Source organism: Aplidium turbinatum, chromosome 16 (genome assembly GCF_918807975.1).
Source record: "Aplidium turbinatum chromosome 16, kaAplTurb1.1, whole genome shotgun sequence".
Taxonomy (NCBI): domain Eukaryota; kingdom Metazoa; phylum Chordata; class Ascidiacea; order Aplousobranchia; family Polyclinidae; genus Aplidium; species Aplidium turbinatum.
This window is the reverse complement of record NC_137487.1, coordinates 11,301,685-11,326,189: the sequence shown is the minus strand read 5'-3', so window position 1 is coordinate 11,326,189 and position 24,505 is coordinate 11,301,685. Positions and strand designations below refer to the sequence as shown.

The 24,505-nt window shown below is 37.9% G+C and overlaps 1 protein-coding gene across 1 annotated transcript in view; it reads left to right on the top strand.

The window, feature by feature from the left end:
- LOC145785206 (calcineurin-binding protein cabin-1-like) overlaps window positions 1–24,505 on the top strand; it is a 46,272-nt gene that overhangs the window by 5,179 nt on the left and 16,588 nt on the right. Inside the window, exons 10-38 of the mRNA XM_082596895.1 lie at window positions 170–310; window positions 433–834; window positions 978–1,089; window positions 1,229–1,292; window positions 1,779–1,890; window positions 2,286–2,437; window positions 2,897–3,003; window positions 3,287–3,372; window positions 4,064–4,288; window positions 4,634–4,784; window positions 5,200–5,449; window positions 5,560–5,662; window positions 5,873–6,041; window positions 6,849–6,955; window positions 7,144–7,213; window positions 7,923–8,039; window positions 8,253–8,409; window positions 8,617–8,825; window positions 9,409–9,499; window positions 9,913–10,052; window positions 11,093–11,195; window positions 11,500–11,636; window positions 12,022–12,170; window positions 12,417–12,502; window positions 13,743–13,845; window positions 14,228–14,377; window positions 14,978–15,153; window positions 16,105–16,253; window positions 16,787–16,915. Of these exons, the coding sequence (XP_082453021.1) occupies window positions 170–310; window positions 433–834; window positions 978–1,089; window positions 1,229–1,292; window positions 1,779–1,890; window positions 2,286–2,437; window positions 2,897–3,003; window positions 3,287–3,372; window positions 4,064–4,288; window positions 4,634–4,784; window positions 5,200–5,449; window positions 5,560–5,662; window positions 5,873–6,041; window positions 6,849–6,955; window positions 7,144–7,213; window positions 7,923–8,039; window positions 8,253–8,409; window positions 8,617–8,825; window positions 9,409–9,499; window positions 9,913–10,052; window positions 11,093–11,195; window positions 11,500–11,636; window positions 12,022–12,170; window positions 12,417–12,502; window positions 13,743–13,845; window positions 14,228–14,377; window positions 14,978–15,153; window positions 16,105–16,253; window positions 16,787–16,915 (4,147 nt within the window). The remainder of the gene's footprint in view (window positions 1–169; window positions 311–432; window positions 835–977; window positions 1,090–1,228; window positions 1,293–1,778; window positions 1,891–2,285; window positions 2,438–2,896; window positions 3,004–3,286; window positions 3,373–4,063; window positions 4,289–4,633; window positions 4,785–5,199; window positions 5,450–5,559; window positions 5,663–5,872; window positions 6,042–6,848; window positions 6,956–7,143; window positions 7,214–7,922; window positions 8,040–8,252; window positions 8,410–8,616; window positions 8,826–9,408; window positions 9,500–9,912; window positions 10,053–11,092; window positions 11,196–11,499; window positions 11,637–12,021; window positions 12,171–12,416; window positions 12,503–13,742; window positions 13,846–14,227; window positions 14,378–14,977; window positions 15,154–16,104; window positions 16,254–16,786; window positions 16,916–24,505) is intronic.

Here is a 24,505-nt window from a genome sequence, read left to right as displayed (position 1 = left end):
GCAATTAGTGCTAGAAACGATAGTTGTCCTGATGAACACCCAAGCTTTTCAGTAAACATTTCATAGTCTAAACGTCTGGTTCACAATGCGCAATTTCACTTAAAACTTACTGCTTCTGTGATGAAAGCGATAGAAATGCAATACTTTAACACTGTATATGTATCAACAGAACTGAAGCAAACTCAAATTATTGACGTTGAAGAAATTGTTGAAAACGAAGATAAAGTTATTGATAAAACAGCAACCGTGTTTCCAACGAAGGACGTCGCTGTGGCGAAAGAAAGCATCGCAGCAGAATTGCCAGATCCAGGTAGGAAAATTGTCATAACAAAATAATTCGTTTATTGATAAAAGCAATGTTTTGCATTATTTAGTCCAACGACCTTAAGACAATGATGAAACTTGATGGTATTCTTTGTAATAATATTTCAGATGAGTCTTCGGCAGCAAGCCAGTCTGCGCCGGACGATTTCTTCTCCGAGGACTCTGTCACTTCAGTAGGAAGATTGCCTTGCACGCCTGGTCAAGGTTTTGTCAGTTCCTTGATGGTTTCCCAAGAAATCGCCACAAGTCAAGCGTCTTCTGATAGTGACGATGACGCTGTTCGTGACGTCATGGACACCGTGCTGCAGCGCGTGACGTCACAAAGCGATGACACCGACGCCACCGTTTCAAAAATTGTCGAAGAACTGGTGGCCATAGCGACAAAAGATTGCAACACTGTTGACGAAATTGTTCAAGATCTTGTTTGTGAAATGTTGGACAAAATAAATGAAGCGGAGATGGCACTGTGTTCAGAAGACGACGTATGGACTAATGATGAAAAGCAGCAAAGTATGTATGGAAATCTTTTCAGTTATTTCTTGTTGTTTCAATTCGTTTCTATGTGACCTCTTCATTTTGTAATCAACTTTTTTGCAATGTAAGCTCTGTTTGGTATTTTGTTTAGGGCTTAAATATTCACATTTTACTTGCAGCGTTACACCGCGATACTGTTCACGATTCAACGGAACCAACCAGTGAAAACCTTGACGAGGAAAAGATTAAGAAAGTCGCAAAACGAAAAAAGCTGTCTTTGGATAGAGCTACGTGAGATGTTGTATCGTTGTGTCTTGTATGTGTTTTTGCTATCATAGACTTAAAAATACTTTCGGATGCCACATTGTGATGCATGTAATGGTGATCACCTCTTGGATGGTAAATGTACAACTTCTTTCTCATTTAACAGAGAGGAGCAACTAAAGAGGCGATCTAATAGAGTCCGAGTCTCATCCAAACGACGACAACATAATGTACGTGATAGGTTCAGTCATGGCTACCTAGAGATACGGTCTGATTTGTAACATTCTGCAAACATGTCCAGATTGTGCCACCTTTTGGAAACTGACTAAGATTTTCTGAAACTGTGATTATAACAACTCCTTTACTGTGTTTCTCTGGTGACAAATTTGGTTTTAACATTGCTAGGCTTTGAAAAACAAAGACAATTTGTTTCAGAAAATTGAACGTTTTCAAATTCACTTTTTCTCATTTTTTGCTGCTTCCCCAAGGCAACAAAAAGCATTACGAGTCAGCAAAAAGCGAAAAGTCTTCGCAAAATTTCAGTCAGACAGCAGCAGTAACGATAGTCAAAATGTGACTAATCAGGCTGTACATCCAGGTGGCCATGGCTTAGTTGAGTTTTATTTTTCTGTCATCTCAACAAGACACAGTATTAACGTTGTTGAACTGGCATGTCATCAAGTAATGTGTTCAGTTACTTTGACATATCATTTCAGGAGAAATTGGTTCCTCCTCCGGTATCCAAGACAACCGACTACCAAGAGAGGATCCTGGAATTGCTGCCAGCTCATTTGCGAGAATTTTCGTCTTTCGAGGAAATACATGAAAGTGAGGAAGAATGTAAATGCTCAACAAAACCTTTGTGAACGATTCGGTTTGGTACATATGTTTAATTTCACTCAGCCAGGAACAAATATACGTTCCCTCGTTTATTTGTTTTCAACGTCCCTAGATCTCGAACGATGGAAAACGATTTTCGCTGCCGGGAAAAGTGGTATTTTTTTCTTTTTAAATACATAAAAGTATAAATACAAAATCGCTGTTTGTCATCCCCAGTGGAGATTCCTCCACGGGTGGGGTTTAGATGATTATAATGAAATTTGAGAAAATTGTTTTTGAACATTTTTTCACTCAAAGCTAAGACCCAAATTTTTTGGTTGTCACAACACAAAGACATAAAAATCAGTCTTCTGCTGCTCTGAGACTAAAGTTGCTGTTTATAGACGAGAGCCGCGTGCATTCTGTGACTGCCCAGAGACCATCAGTGGCCACATATCATTGCGAGAAAGAAGACGTTTCATCCTTTATTGAAAAGAACGACTCAAACTTTTTGACGACAATTATGCAAAATTATTGCTACGCACTTTCTGAAAGAGTGAGTCGTGTTTATTTCTCGAAAACAGCAGCAATATGTCACTGATCCGTTATCAGATAATATAAAAACATTGTGTTTGTTACTGCATAGGGCAGAAGCATGCTTTACCTTGTTTCTTTACCCATGTTTCGCATCCGGTTAATGACCCACCCCTACTGCGTTATGTGGTACAAACGTCATTGCGCATGATGTTTATTTCAGTTTAAGGGCAGATACTCTTACGATGATTGGTTTTGAGTGTCTTTGGTTTTGAAAAAGTGAGCTGTTACGAAATTGACGACCATAACTAGTGGACCAGCTTATAGAAATGCAATTACCTTTCATCGGTATTTGTCAAATACAAGCAGCATCCAAAATCAAAACGCATCAGCACGTCTCCTGGCATGGAAAGCAACTATTCAAAGACACATTGACCAAAATTTTCTTTAAATAATGAAATAGTTTACAATCTTTGTGTAGATCAACTTACCATGGGAAGAAGGTACTTGTAGTGAATTTATCAGAATCTTCTTCAAAAGCCGTTCACACATTTCCTTGCCGAACCTATCCGATGAAATGGATCGTTTGTAAGTTGCGTTTTTTGACTTGTGAAGAAAGGGGCGTTCTTCCCGGCTATCAGCACAAGGCTGAGCACTCACTAGTACAGCGAGCAGTTGCGATTCGCTAACCATAACGGTGTAGCTTCCACGCTAGCCATTCAGACCATCCAATCAACTATGTGTTTCTTGGCTGCCGAGAAACATTGCGTTTTTAGACATTAAAAAACTTCTTTTTGTAAGATATTGTCAGGTTTAGTGACGTATAAAATTTGACTAGAGCGACAACTGGCAACTGCCCTTTGTTTTTCAGATCTTGGAAGAAACTGTTGTTTACCATGCTAGCGTATGTTGAATGTTTGGTGGATGCCAATATGAAGAACACCTCTTCAATGCACGGTATAATTCAATCTCATGTAAATTGAATTTCTTCAAAGCTTTTTTTCAATAGTTTAAATGTTGGTATACGTGGAAAGCTCCCAAAAGCCCATTTTAAGCGGCTGAGTTAAATTGAAAGATTCCAAACATGATTAGGATTTTTCGTATTATCAACCTACTGTCATATAAAAAAGGTGTGAAAATATTTAAAAAATAAACTCCGGAGGAAATTGGTTGGCGATTTGAGTAAAAACGCAGCCAAAAAGCTAACATGTTCTGTTTAAGCTTTTTGGGTATAAGTTTAATTTGTAAGAATGTTTAACTTAATCACCTCAGACGTCCCTTTCCCATTTGACAATGTTCTAATCTGTCTATGTCTAATGCATCGGATATTCAGCCGGAATAACTTTATTTTCCATTACGCGACAGGATATTTCCATGTCTAGACATAGAACGATTTTGTGGCTCAAGAACGTGCTTTTTGTGCAATTGGGGCAAACCGTTAATTTGCGATTATAGACCTCAACTCCAAGTGAATTGTTTTTTAGCAAGTATTGAAGTTTTCTGTAGAGATTTAAACGAATGGTAAAACTAGCGTCGATGCAAGCATGTTGGAATTCGCACAAATTCTATAAAAAGAATTGGTTAGCGTGTCTTTTGCTGTGTCAGAAGTGAAGAATGTAAAAGAATAATTTCGTGCTTTCACTTGTAGGAGAGAAACAGCATGACCTGGAAGTCTGCTTGTCTTACCTCGCGTCCGCATCCACACATTGCCATTTGTTCAAAGTCACCGACTCGAAACACGAAATCCATGACGACAAATCACTCAACCGTGACTGGAAGGCGTTTGCTTTAAGATTTTTATGGACCAGATCAAAGCATCACTTGACTTTGAATAAAAATGAAGCTGCCATTTCCGACTTGGAAACATGCAGTGGTATGAACAGTAACGTCGAAATGTGCACAATTTCCACTTTGTGGCTCCTCAAGCAGCGAACCGAAATTAATTCCTTTAATTATCATTAACTTGATGGTTGATGCTTTCATAACTTCATTACGCACATGTATATTGTATATTCTACACAGGCAGACAGTGCACATCGTTTCGACCTTCCGGTCTCCTCAGTGCAGTAGTTACACTGGAATGGCCATGGAGATATATATATATATGCTTATAATGGGCCTTCGCTTAACATGGACTGCACTACAGTGATCCATGAAGCGTTCTGTACAAAAAAATCAAATTACTCCCAAATGTTGAAGCGTATTGTTTTGCTTCTAGAAATCTTGAACAAAATGAGAACCAACCCGTTGTCAGACGACCCCTACGTCATGGACGCCCCGCATAGCTACAAGATTGTGCTCCCCAACATGAAACATCAACCTGTCATATCTATCAATGCCATCGAAGAAAGATTAAACCTGCTTGAGCAGTACGAAAGCGCTTGGATGTGTTGAATATTGCTTTAATAAATGTTACTTCATTTTCACAACGGCCATATGACAGTCGTTTAATTTACATTCACTGATTTCAGATTAAAACACGATTTAGCTTCTCGAGCAAGATGTAGTTGGGAACTCATCATTTTTGTTTAAATCAAGGCTACGAATTTATACATCATTAGAATTCATCCATTGGATAAAATTATTTTTTACACCAGTTGTTTTGCCTTTCTTGAAAACAGCTTTATCGCTTTGGTCTCAAGTCAAGTGGCTAACTTGTGCAAAATCAAGCAATCACTCGAATTAGGTTTTGAAACATGGTGATTGCACTTAGCATACTGTTTCGTGTTTAGAGATTAAATTTTATATTGAAGCCAATTATTACGACATGAAATTCCTGTTCAGAACGAGAATTCTTGAAAGCGCCAATCACTTCTTTAAGCAAGAAAAATACAAGAAAGTTATCGAAGTTTTAAAACCAACCGTTCGGAAACAAATCGCTCTGTGTGATCTTTCTGGCACCAACAGGCCTCAGCAAATCCGTCAGTTCCTTCTCTCCTGTCAACACTTATCGGCCTTCCAAATCATTTTTACTTCTTCCGCTCGTTTGCTGAATGAAGTTACGGTCAGGCTCACCAGGATGACCAAGCAAAAGGTAGACATACAGTAATTACTAAGTTTGTTCTCACTTTTTTCCCAGCTATATCAGGAGAAAATTCACCTTTTTTGTACGATGTCGTTCATTGAAGACATTTTATTTTTCAGTTCACGAAAAAGGACGGCATGTCAAGTGCAAGTGAAGTTATCGACAAAGCAACTGCTCAATCCATCAAACGCTGGAAGGAAACTCTACATATTTTATTACAAGGTACAAAAAGTCAAAACACAGTTAACGGCTTTTTTTAACACTAATTCAGTAATATTTTATATATTTCTTTTTTTCATTTAACTCACCGTCAAACGAACTGGTAATCACAAACAAGACAGCCTCAAAAATTTAGAGTAGGCTATATCTCGACATTCAGCACAGAAACTGTTTATTTAATAAACAGAAACATTGATTTTCATATCTTTTCAGTGCTTGATCGAGCTCTCAGTAAGAACAGCGACATATTTTTGGAATTAGACTTAAACGACCGAAGCAGCCTGACCCACAGCGTCATCAGGGTGATATACTTTCTTATGGTCCGGCTGGGTCAAGGTTACAATTTTGTAGATATGACATTGTCCTGGACAATTATGTACAAGTAAGGGTAATGTATATCGTATTTATTATCATCATTATGTTAAATTATACAATAAATATTAGCAATCATAAACAAAATGTCAGCCAGCTTAAGCAAATCTAGTAAGGAAATTTTAATAGCCTGTTGCACTCTTTTCAGCTTTGTTGAATTTTTCTTATTTGGTTATATTCTGCAAAAAGTTGTACTGTATTTATTTAACGTGCGGAGTAAGATACGCGGTATCAGCTAGCCGATGTTCGTTATGGTAAAAGGTGGTTTTCATACTTGACACCAAGCGTTCGGGGATGAGAAGATAAGGTGTAGGCTATATTTAGTGAACAGTTTCATGCACTAGAGGTAGGATGGGGTAAAAAATAAGGCGCTCACTTTCCGATCATGCGATCCCGGTTCGACACAGCTTTATCTGGTTGTTGAAAAAGCAAGGCTTACTTCTATCCAGGGTTTAATAAATTGGGTGGGCGTAGTTGGTGAAGGAAAAGTGGCTGAAAGAAAGATACTTTCATTATACTGAGTTTTCGGCACTGACTAGAGTAGGGTGCCAGTTTTTTTCTTTCGGCCACCTTTCCTTCAGCAACTACGCCCACCCAATTTATTAAACGCTGGATAGAGTTAAGCCTTGCTTTTTCAACAGCCAGCTAAAGCCGGGAGTCGATCCAGTATGATTGGAAAGAGAGCTCCTTATCTTTTTCCCCATCCTACCTCTAGTGCATGATACTGTTTGCTAAATATAGCCTGCACCAAGGCTACCTGATTTAGTTTATTAAGCTAATCTTGTGAAATTGTCTTTGACCTTCAATGTTTTAATAGAATTTTAGCTGCTGAAGAGAAAAGTGACGTCAGTTTGTTGACCAATCAGGAGGCTCCGTCTTCGTTCTGTCTACTTTCAACTGCTCATGAGTGGATGGGTGAAAAAAGTCAGTTGAAAAATTTGCGTTATTTTTTACAAACTTTTAACTTTGCTTAAACCTTTATTAATTTAGTTTTGTTAATTTCCGTGGATTTTTATGGTTAGAACTGTTGATGTGGAACTCGAATAACTTTGTAGAATTTTGCACAGTCTGTAAGCAACTAGATAATACCAGTTTATACTGGATCGTTTCAGGCTTCTGCTGTTCTGCTGGAGGAATCTTATTGAAGTTTATCGTTGCTGAAATCGAAAAGAGGTTCAGCAAGTAAGATACTTTGGTTCAACATTGTTGTTAAGTCTTTTTTGTTCTTTTGCATAAGAGATGTCTTATTTCGAACCACAGAGCGAATGGTGGCAAGCCAGGTCAAAGAAGCTCATCCATTGCATAAGCTAGATCAGGGTTTCCCAACCTGGGGACCATGGCCCCCTAGTCGGCCATGAGCCTTTTTCAAGGGGACCATGGGAAAATTTGAAAAATAATAATTTTTTAATTTATCATCTCTAAGTCCACTCCAACATTATATAACAAAAGAAATAAACTAAAATTTAATAAAAATATTAGTTCGTATTAATAAAAATACTGCAAAAACAAGCTCAACCATCACATTAACTGCATATGTAATAACTAATTAATGTACTATCATGTTTATTGTGTGTTGTATTAATATCATTTTATCATTCTAACTACCGGTTACTGTATAAACAAGTTTTTTAATTAAAATGACGTTTTTTAATTTTTTTCAAAAGGTTGAAAAAATAGGGGGTCATTGATTTTTCAAAATTTTCAAAGGGGGCCACGATGTAAAAAAAGGTTGGGAACCCCTGCGCAAGATCATGCATCGTTGGAATGCACACTTGTAGGCGAGATATTTCATGATGTCACGCTGTGCAGCTTGGTGCTTTTCTCCACAACCGCAATCCACCGATGCAGGCGATCCCAGTCGAGATATGATACGTTGTTTTTGTTTTTGCAGTGTTAAGAACTCTCCGTTTAAAGCTGAAGTTAATAACTGCGTGGAGCAGTGCCTTTTTTGTCTCTATGCTTATCCCAGTAAGACTAAACCAAGAAGAATTCAAGATCACAGCGCCAAGTGAGTTTTGTCAGTCTTAAACCTGTTATATGCGGCATAAACCTGTTTTGCAGTCACAATATCAGAGAATTTTTTTTGGTAATTGCCATTCCTTCAAATGCAATCTTATATTGAGCTTGTTTAACAATGCGACTGCATAGTTTGGCGTACCGTACGTATCTCAGACCTAACGACGTTTTTCTTGTCGAATTATTGAAGTTATTTCTTTTTTAGGCAAGTAGAACTCACTTGGAGAGATTGCATTCTTTTGTTTCGACACTTCCGACCGGCAACACTGCCGGAATTCGACAGTTTCAAAACAATTACGGTTTCCATGGAGCTTTCTCAGATGCTTCTCAAGGCAATCGCTTTGGTTCCAAACAATGTTCTTGTGAGTACCAGTCGCCATTATCATACGGTTTTGTTTAATTACGCTTTTTCAACGTTACTTTCCGTCACATTTTTATCACGTTTTTAACTTCTACTCTACCCCAGACAGCAAAATCCGTCATTTTTACATTGATTCAGCCGTTCAATCAATATACAAATGGTAGATTTTGCTGTCCAGGATATTATCTAATAGATTTTCTTGTTTTAGCTTCAAATCTCCAACACTGAAGCTGATATATCAACGTTCATTGAAAATGGATGTGACGACAACGTGACCTTTAACCCTCCTCCTGATAGTACTGACCTTTTGAACCTTGGCGACATGTATTATTTGTTGGCCGATTACTATTTCAAGAATAAAGAAATGACAAAAGCAGTGAAGTATTATCTACTGGACGTTAGAATCAACCCTGAAAGGTAATTCCAAGCCAGTTAAATTGGCTGTAATAAACTGACTTACCGTATGGTGTATTAGCTTCATGTATCTTCTTCGTGTACCATGCCTGTTCCAGTCTTAGGCGTTTCATGCACAGTTCTTTCCATTTATCTCGGTATTAGACTGTATTACAAATTGTTGTCCTTGCAAAGGTGATCCTTCGGATTATTGCAACAAGTGAGATGCTGTTTTCCACGTGTTTTTTTGTCTTTCCACTAAAGCAATGTGTTGTAACTGTTCCTTTCTCATAACGTGACCAGAAAAACTGTCGCTTGATGATGATGTTCTTTAAGAGAGTTATGTTTATGTTTATTCTATTTTAAAAGTAATTTTAATTAAGTTTGAGGCAGTATATTGTTTGTTTTCTATTAACCACGCACGACTATATTTCGTTTTTGTATGTTACAATGTTATTAAAAGCTCAGTTGTTTTATCATGCTTTATCTTGAGCCGCACTACCTTTTGGAAAGAAATCAAATCATCAACCTCTTACCTTGGTTTTCACTTTTTATTACGTCAATCGTCCACTCCCTATGCTAACTGTGAGCATTGTATTTTGAACAGGTTTGACTCCTGGGCGGGCATGGCACTAGCTAGGTCCAGTCAAACAGACGACAGGTTACGACTGTGCGAGACCAAGAAATCCCAACACAAGGTATTTTTATGGTGTATGATAAATCTTACCTTTACTGGTCGAATTTATGTCAGTCTGTGCAACAGAAGTTAACTTAACCCGGGTGGCACGCAAAAAATGCGATAAGTATCCGAACTAAAATACGAAGTACTTTTATCCGCTTGAAATCACTGCAACAACTGAGGCAAGATGGTGCAGCGGATAGGGCGCCACTTTTCAGTCATGCGATCAAGGTTCGATTCCAAGCTTAAACTGGTTGTTGAAAAACACCGCTCTCCTCCACTCAGGGTGTAATAAACTGGGTGAGCGTCGTTACTGAACGAAAGAACTGGCAACCCTACTCTCGTTAGTGCTGAAGCATGGTCTGATGAGAATCTTGTCTTCTCATTGTTATCGATTTTTATTACTGATTTTATCATATTTACCTTGGCTAGGTCAAAGACAGCGGAACTGAAAGGCGCGGATTGGCTGCATTGGCATGCTTTAAACGAGCGCTAAGTTTCGACTCGAAAAGCGTTAAATTGTGGATCGAGTATGGCTCGCTTGCATACTGGATGCACTCTTTGTATTCTCGGTAGGTTGTTTGTTTTGTTTGAGCTAAGCGACTTGTATACGGGTAGCAATGTTCTAAAAACTAATGAGCTATGTTTTGATTATTGTTGAGTAATTTTTCATGGTTTGTACCACGCAAAACCACTTCTTCATTTCGGTGGTTCTTAAGAGTTTTTTTTTCATACTTTTCCTTTACAAAGCCAAATAGTGTCGATTCCTCCTCAGAGCACAGTAAATGGACATCATGTCAAGTGTGTTTTGAAGATTTATCTCAGGGATAAGTTACAACATAACAAATAACGATTTTACAAAAGAACGATTGAAAAACGTTTTACCAAATAAATGTACAAACACATTGTGATTCATCGTTAGTAACAACAACCGTGAGTCTTATGGCGAAAAGCCAACAAAGAAAATCTTGAAAGATTCGCTCAAAGATTTCTATGCTTGCAAATTTGTCGAGTTTTCTCTTTTTTTGGTCATTTATCTGTAGCAGAAGTGTTTGCTCTGACAGCGTAGCTTGTTCAGACCTGTACTTAGCACAGACTTGCGGATCCTACCACGTTAACAGCGTTTTAGATGCATGGATGGGTTCATGCTTTCATTATTTTTTAACTTCACTTCCAAATCTCAAAATAGGAGCCAAACCGTTTTTTTTATCTGCCCAACGAGATAAAAAAGTCCCAGATTTCTCCAATTTAAAAACGAAATGTAATTATCGGCTTCTGGCAACACTGTTGTTGCGCATAGTGGACGTTTTCACCGAAGCCCACCTTGTTGTGCAGTTTTTATGAGTTGAATAAACGAATAATGAAAACTAATGGTTGTTTTCCTTCACAACTTTTTCTTCCCGATATTTTCCTAGAACAATTTTTTTCTCGTAAACTAAAAATTCCTCCATGAATGTGCCAAGCGGCCCCCGTTTGAGAACCACTGGTTTAACCGAATTCCAGAATTGCGCAAGAAAAACTTAGCGAAATCTACGTAATTTTACAAACTTTTGTAAAATTATGACAACGTTAAATGACCAAACACCGTTTTTCACGTATTGAACTCATGCAGAAAAAAGAAGATGCAAAACAGACCTTCTGAAGATATGACGTCACATATGAAGAAAATGCTCAAATTGTCACGCCTGAGCTTCGAGAATGTTCTGGATATTGAGGTGCTGGTTTGTATGTTGTGTTGGTGCCATTCGCGTAGCTAAGCTGCCTGTCCTCAAATCAGTTATCGTTCTACTGTAAACATTTGACCGAAATTTCAATATAAATTTGCTAGTTATTCTACCAGAAACATTACCTAAGCCATATCACAAGATTCAACCTCATTTGAAAGTTAAGGTAAACACTGTTGTGTTTTTTATTTTATTATATTTGTGACAACAAAGCACCATCATCATCAATGGTTTATGGAATATAATGTACATGGAACTCTTCGCAACAGTTTAAAGCTTAATCGTTTGTTTCCAGAGCGAGGATATTAACGAAGAGGAATGGTTGGTATATTATATGCTGGGGAAGATCAGCGAGAAAGAAGGAAAGCCTTTAAAAATTTTCATCAAATTCTACCAAACTGCTGCTGGACTACTTCACAGAAGACATGCAAAGTACTGTTTTATTTTAATCGTATTTTTCTTTTTCATACGGGTGACAAAAATATTAATTAGTCACACCTAATAAGAAGCTGCGACTTTTTTGATATAGCGATAGGTTTTTCCGGTCACGACCAGTCCTGAAAGATTACAGTAGGCTACCTGTCTTACCTCTGCATGTCAATTGTAGCGTTTTTATCGTTTTTGACAAAACCATGCAGAAGTAGACACCCCCTTCTTCCAGTAAGCAATGCCTCAAAAAATTGTATGTAAAATCTCAATGCAACACTTACTGTATGCAAGAACGATTCGATGCGTTTTTGTTTCATTTCTGTTGCCAATCAAAGTCGTATGGGCAGCCTCTTACCTCAAAAGAACACAACATTTACATTGCGTTTAGATACCCGAAGAGAATACAGGCGAGATATGGCTACGCCAACGACCTTGCAATCGAAGCTTTGGAAATGCATTTCCGCATCCATGCTTCTCTGCTCAAGTACACCCTGTCCAACCCTAATATGCCTCAGGAAGATCTCGTCTTTATAAAAGGTTTGTGGCGTTACAATAGCTCAGCGATGACTCGGAGGTCTTGCTCCCAATAAATGTTACAGTTCGAAAACTGGCCATTTTTAGACGCTATACTCGCCAGTATTCGAGCATTACTGTTTCACAATTTAACCTTTTCAACTTTAAGTTTTTGATGCACTGTTGTGTGACCTTGACGAAAAAAACAGCATACCAGGAGTCTTATTTTATGAAGTTAAAATCACCTTTGGGTTTTTGTTCATTGTGCAGATGTCGTCGATGAAATGGCGAATGCGCCGTTTGTGAAGCGGCAAGAATTGAAATCCATAATCAGCTCGTCACAAGAATCCGAAAAAGTAAGAATGCTTTGAGTTTTGACCATACACAAGTCTTTACTTCGTTCCGGCGGTGGGATGGCGCAACGGATAAGGCGTTGGCTTTCCAATTATGCAAACCTGGTTCGACTCCCAGCTTCAGCTGGTTGTTGAAAAACACCGCTCACCTCTACCCAGGGTGTAATACATTGGGTGGGCGTAGTTGCTGATGTAAAGGCGGCCGAGAGAAAGGAACTGGCCACCCTACTCTCCTTAGTGCCGAAGGCTTAGTATAATGAGAACCTTATCTTCTCATTCCCCAAAGCTCAGTGTCTGAGTATGGGACCTTTACTTTACTTCGTTCCATCAAGGCATAAAACCACTTGTGTAAAATAACTTTGTCCAAGTTATCACCACAGCGAAACTTTACTGACTTTAAGCTGTGCTGTCTCCCAGACTTTCGTAAAGTTATAAAATCTGCAGCGCGTGACATCTGGCTCGTACTGAGGCTCTTCTGCAGTATCTATGATGAGCAAATGATACAAGTCGTGAGCAACATCAGTTTAAATCACACCTCTGCACTCAAGACAAATGATGGTCAATGTAACCGTGCATGTCGCCTAGAAATGGTATTCCATGATGCTCAATCTTTGACGCTCTTTTTAGTATTTATATAAGCGATATCCCCTCCCCCGCAGCTAATTTTTTCCCACGAACTTTCTGTCTCATTTGCATATTTCTGTAAGTGTAGCCATTATCTGGTTACCACGCGGCGCTCGTAACTGTTTTTACCGATTCATTTTTTTCGCCCGGTTTTCAAAGTCAGCAGCTAATTTTCGCCCTCCAGATCCAAATCTAAACATAGAACTTGCAAAAAAACGTAGCCTGGAGACACACCTAGTCTAGTCAAGTTTTTGTGCACCGCAAAATAAATTTAAAGAAAAAAAAAACTTCGATGGGCGTCGAACCGTTGTCCTCACGAACATAAAGCACAAGATAAAACCACTGAACTAAACACGCCAACGAAAAAGTGTTGCATTTACACGGTATTAACACAAACTCTATGCGAAGTAATAAAAAGTTCTTGGGAAAAATTTTCGCCCCCCGGCAACCCCATCATTGCCAACCTCTTGCCAACCCAACATGGCAAACCTCTTGTCCTGCATTATATTAGCATAACTTTTTGTCTTTTGCCTGTTACGTCACAATGGCATGACAAAGACTATAAGCACGCTCTCTCCACCATAATTTGCATGTTTCAAGTTCTGCCTTTTTCACCCAGGCTTCGAAACTGACCATGACTTCCACGTCATCAGACCTGACTATGGGCTCCTTGCTACCTGACAGCATTCTTCAGGCACTCAACATCGAAAACGTCAAAGCAGGTATATGGGTATTCTTCATTCAGAGAAGAATCGTTGTTGCGGAATAGGGACCAATTCAAATGTTGGAGTCATTTGCGACTTTGTATGATGATATCTCTGGTAAACATGACTGTGAATAGGAATTTGGTGGCACTGCCCAGACAGCAGATCAGTGGATTTTTACATTGAATCAATGTAAAAACGACTAATTTGCTGTTTGGGTGGAAAATTGATCTTAGATCGCTGTAGCTTGTCAACGTAAACGACACATTAGCTTCTCAAATTAGAATTTGATGTTTGCAAGATTGTCTCGAGTAACCCTTGTGCACAGCGTTACAATTTCGCGAGCAATAGCTTGCTTGTGCATCACACATTTATAGAGTTGCTTTTTGCGAATGTTTAGATGAAGAAAATGACACCGAATTGTCATCTTCCTCTATAATGCAACCTAGTGGCGAGCAATCGCAAGAGGCCGTGGTCACTGGAGGACACTCAAGTAGCAATCCTTCTGCAGCAATACCTGTTCTGCAGCCAACCGATATATCACACAGAGGTACGGAAAATATCTATGTTAAATGTAAATTTGCAGACGTCATTAAATTTTTCAACAAATTGTTTTTCGTGGACGAAGCTGGCAATAGAGTAAGCAAAGATATTTCCAATGCGCATGATTACCATAATTTTTAGTTGAAATCGCAAATTCTTATTCATTCGAGTTTTGACATACACTTATGCAAAAACGTTTTGTGTGGAAAAATATCAAAATAAAAGATTTTTTGGTATCTCTTTTTTATTACTTTCACTACCATTGTTTAACGAGTGGGATGGGATGACGCAGCAGTTTGCTTTCTAATAATGCGAGCGTGGTTCGACACCCGGCTTAGGCTGGTTGGTGAACACCGCTCACCTCTACCCAGGGTGTAAAAAATTGGGTGGGCGTAGTTGCTGAAGTAAAGGCGGCCGAGAGAATAGAACTCGCCATTCTATTCTCGTTAGTGCTAAAGTCCCAGTGTGCTGAGAACCTTATTTTCTCCTTCCCCAAAACTCAGTAACTACGTATAGGACTACCTCAACGAGGTGCTAGTTTTTCAAGCTTTCTGCTGACGTCAGATTTTCGCTGTCGCCAGTCTAATCTGTTAAACTTCTATTGCAGGTGGCCTCGGTGCAAGCGTGGCCGTTGAAATAAGCGAGGAATCTCGCAAAGCGGATCGTGACTACGCCATCGACGCTTGCGAGACTGCGTTTCGACTCTGTGTGCGCCGGTTCCAACATCACAACAAAGCGATATATCGATTAGCGCATCTCTACGCCAAGTGTGAAGCGAGAAAGGTATATTGATTGCCGACCTAACGACCTAGCCCCCAAAATTTTACATCGTTTTTACGTCTAGTGACGTTGAAACGTTGTCAAAACTGAAACGTTTCAGACTAGGAGAGCTATCGAGTTTCATTTCATTTTCTATGCACTTTTGTTTTTTATGGAGGAGTAACATTATTACTAACATTGAATAAATCACTACTTTAATTTGTTTAAAATCAACCAAATTGTTTTGCTTGTACTAATGTACTTGCTTAAAACTCTTATCTCTAGTCCATATTGCACTTGAGTCTTGCTGTTTGACAGAATAAAAAAATTTTTGTTGTTTGTTTGGATCAGTGACTTGAGTGATTGCCGCATGAACATATTTTAATTGTGCTCTTTATCATCTTTTGCTTAGCCTGAAACGTATTGCTTGGTTCAAAGTACCTTGCAACCGCTCCAAGCAAGTTAGCGCTTACTGGTATTTCTTACACTTCCTTTTTGGTCCTTCATACACTTTAATTTTATCAAAATGCATTACACATCCCATGCAAAGAAGTACGGTATGAGGGTCATTTATCGAAATTACATTGCAAGCAAATTGTCTGGGTTGATGCATGCTGAAAGTAAAGGTAATGATATGTACAGTTTTTGATAAGAGCAGGGATTGTTTTTGTTTTTTTCAATTTTGCATTGCTGTTTATCATAAGACTCTGAAAAACAACTTTGTTTGCCGCGTTTGTTTTGACTTCAATCAAACAAAATTTGAATTAATCTTGAATATGCAACTGCGCTTCTATATCACGCAAATATTTTGAAGCTGATCTCTAGGATGCGGAAGTATGTTTTGAAATGCAATAATTGCAATATCCTTTTGTCGTACGTTTTCACACAAAGCCGCCGGTGGTCTGTTTAGTATAGTTCATTCATAATATAACGCATCAACCGCGCTAATTGTTCGCATTTTTTTGCACTTTGTAGCATTTGACTTGGTCACGTGACCTTCTGTACGGATCTCCGTCTCCATGGCAACAGTTACGACACATGCCTGCACCTGGCTTGCTGGCAGATCGGAACAAAACGAATCTTTTCAATGGGGTTTGGAGGTTGCCAATGGATGACATTGATAGGTGAGTTATGTGAGCAAATTCAGATCACTAATAAACCATATCAAGCGTAGTAAAATGCAAGGCTGTGGAGTCCGAGAGATTTTGGCGTGTTCGGAATCGGAGTCATTAAAAAAAAACTCCGACTCTGATACAAAACGATGAACAAAAACTTTTTGTGTGTACTCTTTTCGAAATATTGTTTCTTGTTCTCCATATTGCTTTCTAAAACTTTACCGGTAAATAGAAAGTGTTTGTTCTTGTCAGTTTTTGTGAAAGTCGCGTTTCAATTTTCAACTTAGTGATATTAACATTTAAAAATATGAAAAAGAACAACAATTACAAAAAAATCTGGCAACACTAAAGTCGGAGTCGGCCATTTATAAATCGAGGACTTGGAGTCGTATATTTTTCGCTCGACTACAGCCCTGGTAAAATGACAACCCTGTAAAACAGCTGAGATTTATTCTGCTGTCCTTCCATTCTGTTCCAGTCCAGTTACATCAGAGCATCAAATCTCTGCTTCACAGTCATTTTCATCTGCCCTTTTTTCACAGACCTGGGAGTTTCGCTGCTCACCTCTACCGTTGTATAGCTCTTCTTCTGGATGTCTTGCGAGCGTTGAAAGATAGCGACACACTGCTTCACATCCACAACTTGCTTCATCGCACTCCAGAGCATGGAAAGTATGTACAAGGAGTGTTGTCAGCTGCTTTTTCTAAGAATTGTTTTAGTTTGTTTGGAGTTTGGAGCTGTAATCGAACATAGAGTTTGTTTGCTAGATATCGGATACTTTTCTGATAAGAAGGTGCTGGCGGATTTGAAATTGGGAGTTAGTCATGAAAATTTGATCAGATCGTATTGTTTTTCTCTTGTTTTTTTTTTCAATTAAAATTGTTCAAGCATTTTGTTACTTGGAACGTGTGAAAAACATTTACATCAAGTTGCCTGGATATGCGACTCCCATCACTGACAACAAAATTTGGCGTTCTTACGTCTGCAGACATTGAGGCAATGCAAAAAGATTTGACTTTATTTGCTTGGCATGCTAGCACTTGCTTGAAGTAAAGAGAACTAGACCACGAACAGTTGCGACGCTACAGTTTCCTCCACCAAGGTTATTATATCGTTTATTTTAGTAAACCTTTCTTCACGTTAATGGCGTCTTTGCATGGTCTGTCTTAGCACTCAAAAAACAGTACTGAGTTTTGAAAAATAGTCTAAAGAATATCCCAGACAACAAAATCCGTCATTTCTAAATTGATTTGTAAATTACATTGACGTCTGCAGATGTTGAATCTGGCTGAGGTTGTACTTCCAATGCGTTTCAGTTTTATCAATTCTCTACTTCACAGCTCTTTGGCATTTATAGCACATTCAACGTCTGTAGACGTTGAATCAATGTAAGAATGACAAGTTTTGCTGTCTGGGCTTTTGATGACATGCCGCAAGTGACTATTACACTTATGGTTATTTTCGTGATGTATTGATGCCAGAATTCGTACGAAAAAGAAAGAAAAGCGAATTTGTTCGTGGTTTCATCATGGTTTGATGTTTGCATTGTCGTTTGTATTTGTTGGTTTGTAGGGATGATGGTTGAGATAAAATTAATTGAGTTGTTGGTTCGTTTTTGGAAAACTCTGTTTGGGCATAAATTATTACTTAAAACTTCATTAAAAAGTGCTGTTTAATTTTCGCATCGTGGCAACTATTTTAGGAATCGATTTTGTGCCTATTTTGATCATCAACACAAGAAAAAACAATCTTGTGTCATCAAAACGCTGATTTGACAATGGCTCTTGCTTCACACTGTATTTTATCCTGTTGTGATGTCACAATGCAAACGTGTCATAACTATTTTGATGCCTGATTGGTAGCTTTAGTTCACGTGATGCAGAATCTAGATGTTTTTGCGCAACACATCTAGTTTAATGTTGTATTGAACTTATTTCAGGCAGATTGCTGTGCATTATGGCTTGTTATGTCTAGTCTACTGTAGGTAAGCACATATATATGTGGTTACATTAATAACTTTAGCTTACGCAGTAAGGACAAATATAATCTTTATTCGCAGAGGTGATGTTGTTGTGTTTCACCATCCTATATAGATTGGTGTTTCCTGTGAAAGATATTTAACGTAATTCGTTTTCGTGCCTTAGTTTTAACGATACTTGTAGATCAATTGTGAAATGGTTAGTTTTGTTGCCAGATTTGGCAACAAATGCAAAGAAAAATATGATTTTAATTATTTGCATGTAATATGTGATTTGGAACTAGAATGTTACCTCTTGAATGTTAATCGCGCTTTTTGTCAATCCCAGCCAGCAAATCGGTTCTTTACATTAGTTCTAAGTCTGCAAACAATGAATCGATGTAAAAATAGAACTGATGTACTGCCTGTTTTTCTTTGTTTCATTTTCAATCCGTTCGTTGAAATTATGCCAGACGATTAGGTTATATAATTTTGTTTGGGGTTTGCTTCTGAAGTATTAGCGTTTTGGAGCAAAATGGTTTGAAGGCCTGGTCGATTTAATCAAACAATATAGCGTCCAAAATGGAGCTACTAAGCTTATGTTCAGCAAATGCTTCAAAAAATAAACTGTTTTCATCTTCAATGCGAGTAAAATTAGTTTTATTATTATTATTATTATTATTTTATTTGTGCATGGGCGAACAGGGCAAGCCGATTTTGAGTGCCATTGTGCCATAAAAACAAACCTCTATGTAGTAATCTAGACAAAATAAGCGCCATGCACTGGCACTGCCAACACCGAAATGTGGTGCTCCGCATGTTCACGTACCTAACAGTAACGATACAAGTCCCCAGACAACAAAATTCGTCATTTTTACATTGATTCGAACGTCTGCAGACGTTGAATCAATGTAAAAATGACGGATTTTGCCGTCTGGGTCAGAATCTGAAAGCTACGATTGAGCTTCAAGCTTTTTCATTGTGTTTGGAGTTTACTTCAGTCGTGACCAATCTTTTTTAAATTTAGCTGTCTGGTAGTTTACATTGAGCCTGCGGCATGACCGCACTGCGGTGCTAGTCTAAGCCACCGTACTTCTAAACTTGTTTTTCTTACTGTCAGACTTGTTGTGATAGAGACAGGTTTATAATGACAAGACGTTGAAATGGTTCAGATGCACTTTATATGTGACCACCAGCTGCCTAGTTGAGGGTCACGTCTATGGCGTGCTTCAAAACGACCTGTTTGATCAATTGATGCTAGAGTTTAAGTCGCTAAGACGAGATTGCGGCTTAATTTCTTATTCATACTGCTGCAAATGTTGTGTTAATTTATGCTTTTGGACGTCCGATTACGGTTAGGTTTTTGAAGTTCAATTTTTGCTGTTTGAAGACCACAATTTCGTTTTTGTTTGGACAATCAATGCAATTGTAGCTCGAAAACTTCTCGGTACAACTCTGCATCTTCTGAGAGTCGTCAGATGCAGACCAAGAGATAATTGCATTGGGAAAATAAATTATTCATGCATCAGGAAGGCCGCTGTTGAAAACTGCTGTTCCTTACTTCAAGGCAGCACGAGTGGGAATAAACACACTGTCTGATGAGGAAAGTTTGCTTGACTGAACAGCACAGATATCTACTTTGTTTTCTATCGTCTGTAATTTTAGAACATGCCATTGTAATTTCAGTCGTTTTGAAAGCCACGTTTTCGTTTCAAGATGTAAATGGTTCAGTCTATCTTTTGTTCACTTAAGCTTCTCGCTGTTGTTTGTAATACATTCTGGTCTCCTGAAAATTGACTATTTTTCTTGCCCGTTATCTAGTGCTCAATTCATCGACAAGGTGTTGAAGAACATTTGCGCTAAGTAGCAGTTAAAACTTCACTTCAAACGCTAGCGTTCGCACTGGATTTTGTGCTGTTCACTATACGGAGATTTGCTACTTTTGTCAAAGTAAATTTGAATAGTTCTCATTTGTGGTCGAAAAATGTTTTTAAAAGGCAGTGCAAAACAGTTGAAATGCAAAAATAGCGAGGTGAGCAATATAACGAAAAAGAACAACTGCAAAATAAGTCAACTACGAAACCACTACAAAGCAGTCAAGTTTGCTCAAATCTGGAATAGAGAGAATTTGTATTTTCTGCTCACAATATCTTTTCCCGGAGTTGAAAACCGTACTAAACTGCTCATGCTGGAAACTATTCAGTTTCAGAAATCAAGTCTAGAATCATTCTAATCTGTCTAGAATCAAGGTTAACTTTTCTCCTGAGCCAAGAATTGATTGAGCAAAAGGCATATCGCCTTCAGAGTGTGTTGTAAGTTTTAGAAATAGCAGTTCAATCTTGGCCAAGTTTATTGAGTTTAAAAAAGCTTTAAAATGAAAATAAAAATTGCTTAAGACGATAAGATTTCGGTATGTTGACTAGTTTTGCCTTCACTCCGCATGGTAGCCTACAGCTTGGGGCAAACACAGCTTACCGCGTTCAGGCTTGTAGACCGAAAGCTTAGAATAGATTCACTACCTTTGCAGAATGTAAACAGCATAGCCGCACCTTCTGGGTTATGCTTCTGTCATTTGAAGTTTTTTGACCTGATCAGCACGCTTAATTGAAGAGGAAAGCACCTTTTTTACCTCGTTTTTCCAACTGTTCTTAGGGAACAAAGTAAGTTATGCTGGTATCTGCGGTGTAAGTTTTATTAAATCACTCCCAAGTAGGTTCAGTTTTAAGACGTATTTTAGTATTTGTAAGCAGGTGTATGACTTCTGCGGCTTAGTGAAGATATCCTTCCTTGTGCGAAAGCTTCAAATTCAATATATTATGAATGGACTGATTAAAAAAATATAGAAAATAGAATAGTCCACGAGGTGTTTGAACAAGTGTAGCTGCTTTTTGTTGGTTGCAGCAACCTGTCATGTATGGTATCACATGACAAAGTTTCTCTATGGAGTAGTATCATAGTAGTGAGTTTTTATTAAAATGCTTGCTTGTGTAGCCTATAAGTGGGCCTGGTGAATGGTAATTTGTTTCATTGTGAATCGTAATGTGAGAAGTATATAATCTTGATACGATATTGTGTTCAATGAACCGTAGACTGATGTGTTAAGTGGATTGCTTTACAGTCAATTAGTGTTTTGCGCTTATTTTTAGTGCCCAATGCGGTAGTGGCTTTTTTGGAAGTGTTTAGTTTTAGCCATACTTAGCTTTCAATGATTTAGAATTTAGATGATGACTTTATCTAAAAAGCAAACGCCTTAAGGATTTGAAGTAATATCACTTTTACTATGAATTTTTAGAAATAAAATTAAACTGAAATGACTTCGATGTAGAACAAACAACCACCAGTTAAATATGCATTGTATGTGCATTATTATATAGTAGTGCGACTTACTTGTGAGATAGTTAGTCAGACTACAGCATGCTGCCAACGTTTTACTTCCTGATTACAACCAGGTATATTATGATGTACGGTTCTTACCCTTAGGTCCGTTACTAAGGCTATACGTTCCGACTTTCCTATTAACCCTAGGAAACCTGTCTTCATGGTAAATGGGTGTGCAATTTTTCAGACTAATTTAAGCTCTTTTGTCTTGTAAAACTATACAAATACAAGGCTCAACCAAGAATACATATTGGGAATGTACAGCATGGAAGTGTTGTTTCCCAGACAGCAAATCAGAGTTATTTTTACATTGATTTAATGTCTACAGACGGTGAATCAATGTAAAAACGGTTGATTTGTTGTCTGTGTTGTAGGTTTAAGACAAATGGCCGCCTTCTAAATTAATGGTTTCAACTTTTGTCATAAAACGTCAAATATTGTGTTGCTGGATTACACCGAACTTGCTTTTGTTCTGTGCAATGAATCATTACCGGTTTGAGCCGGTTTGCACCCGCGCACTACTATCGCGTGTAAAAGGAGTGACTGCCTATTTCCGTTCCTTTACGGTCAAAGGGACAGTGCTGTTGATTTTATTGTCTGTCCGATTTTTATAAGCTTTACATCATCCTGTTTAAATTTGCTTTATACACTGCTAGACATTATTATTGCTTTTTCACGCTTGAAATTTTAGTCATTTCAATTCTACATACCGTATGAAATATTTTCAGTTTGACAAAGCAAAGACTGATGTTTATGACATATGGTGAATGGACATTGGACAGTGTGGGCGTAGTTTTTTAATTTTTATGATCATTTTCATTGTGTTGTATATTCCTAAGTTTTTCAGTGTTTAAAGAATTGCTGTTTGACAGTGTGGATTGAATGTTTTTAAGAAAGTTTTACCTAAATTTGGATAAAAATGGTCGCTTCAATTTCGTTCCATATCTAAAACTGAACGTACCTGGCGTAAGGAAAAGCTGTGGTCGGTACGAATGCAGGATTTATAGTTACTTGTTATTGCAGTAGTAAGACAGCATATAACTTTGAACAATAATTATTATTGAGACATTATTAAACGACGAATGGCTAAAAACCAACACAATTGGATTTGATCATCAGATTTTCCTATTGTTGAGATTTGGAGGCAATGAAGCTCCAAGTTTTTCTGTTGTAAGGTTTTTCAATGGCATTTTTTTTACAATTGGATTTAATCGAAAATTTTTTAATAAAAACAAAGTTTTTAGCTACTGTAAGTTTTAAATTAAGCGCGACACCTCACAATAGAAATACGTGATTTTCCTGTGATCCTGTTAAAAATGTTTTCGATGACAGTCGCACGTGACTTTGCAAGCCCTTTCCGAGCTTGCAAAATTCGTCTTTTTTACATTCAACGTCAGACGTTAAATCACTGCAAAAAAAAATTGCCAGCTGGGTAACGTATTATAATCTAAATAGCGGTTTACTTTCTGCGGAAAATTTTTACATCTTCCGCGTAATTCATTCGTGTGAAAAAACGGAAATCACAAGTTAAACATGGCCAAATTAGAATGTGAATTGACATTTTTTGTAGACCCGAAAGCCTGAACTAACTTCAACTCTAAACTGTGATAGTCGCTAGCGAGCTAGTCAATACCCAGCAACAGATATATTTGAGAAATGAAATGCAGTTTTCAATTTAACTTTTTGAGCCTTGAGGGGAATTGCCTCAGAAAATCTTCCCTTTTGTATTTGATTGATCCACTGGCATTTTATATATGAAGTAGATTTATTTCGAACATATTGTTCATTAATGTTTGCAGTTATGGAGACGGTTGGAATAACCCAAACTGGACAGAGACAGTTCTCATGTATTTGCTAATATAAGTTGATTAGCAAGTGAAGAGGAAATGCTTTCAAATCGCCTTTTTAGGCGCCTGCTGAGTGAATACTAATTAAATGTACAAGAAACTTCCGCGTGCCATTACCCTTCTGTAGTATGAACTTTAATGGTGTTATATATTTGGGAAACGATTGACCTTTTAGGTAAAGTAAGGATTGATGACTTGAAGAAAAAATGGAGTGGAAACTGGCATCTGCCATCTTGGCAAGCCTTGTGAGCACAGTTAGGAAACATACTGCGCAATAAAAATAGAACTAACGTTTCTGTGCAATCGGTCTTTGTCACATTGTTACAAATTGCGAAATGCCAGATTAGATTGTGCGTCAGCTTATGAGTAGGTTCTGTAGTATTGTTATAACGGGATTTTACGCAAGCTTATGTATACAGATTTTTACAACGCAAGACACGCAGTTTTTTCTAACTGTACTCTTATTGCTGTTGCACTAATTAGTAGGTTTCTGTCAACATTTGTAAGAAAGAAATCAGTAGACAGACTAAAAAGGTAGAACTTGTACAAAAAGTACTTGAAAATATCGGGTTCAACGTTTCAAAATTAAAAAGAAAGTTTCTCATAGGTTTTTAGTAGCGTGGCCTGAAGTTTTGAATGCCTGTCACTGTGAGCGTGTTGTATCTTCCGCAGTGTTTGTGTTGTGGTTACTGCTCGAACACTTTGCAGTTTCGAGCTGATAAATTGGTACTATCAAATCTTGTAAAGTGTCTTTGCATCTTGTGTTTATGGCAGCATTACAATAAAAGTTATTTAAAATATTTGCTACTTATGAAAGACATTCTTCCGATACATACTGTTTTTTTTTTTTTTTGCAAGCAAGTGATACATTTGTCTGGTTATCTGATACTTTAATAGGCTTCAGTGACAGTTATCGTTTTGGCTTTAATAGAATTGAGTTCAATACCCTGTCAGGTCACATAAAAAATTGTGTAAAATGGCATTGATTTTATTTCTGTACACCATTTAGTATTCAGGGGAAACTAGCTTATACTTGCTTGCTCTTAAAGCTTAACCATACTAGAACCTGCTGTATGAGT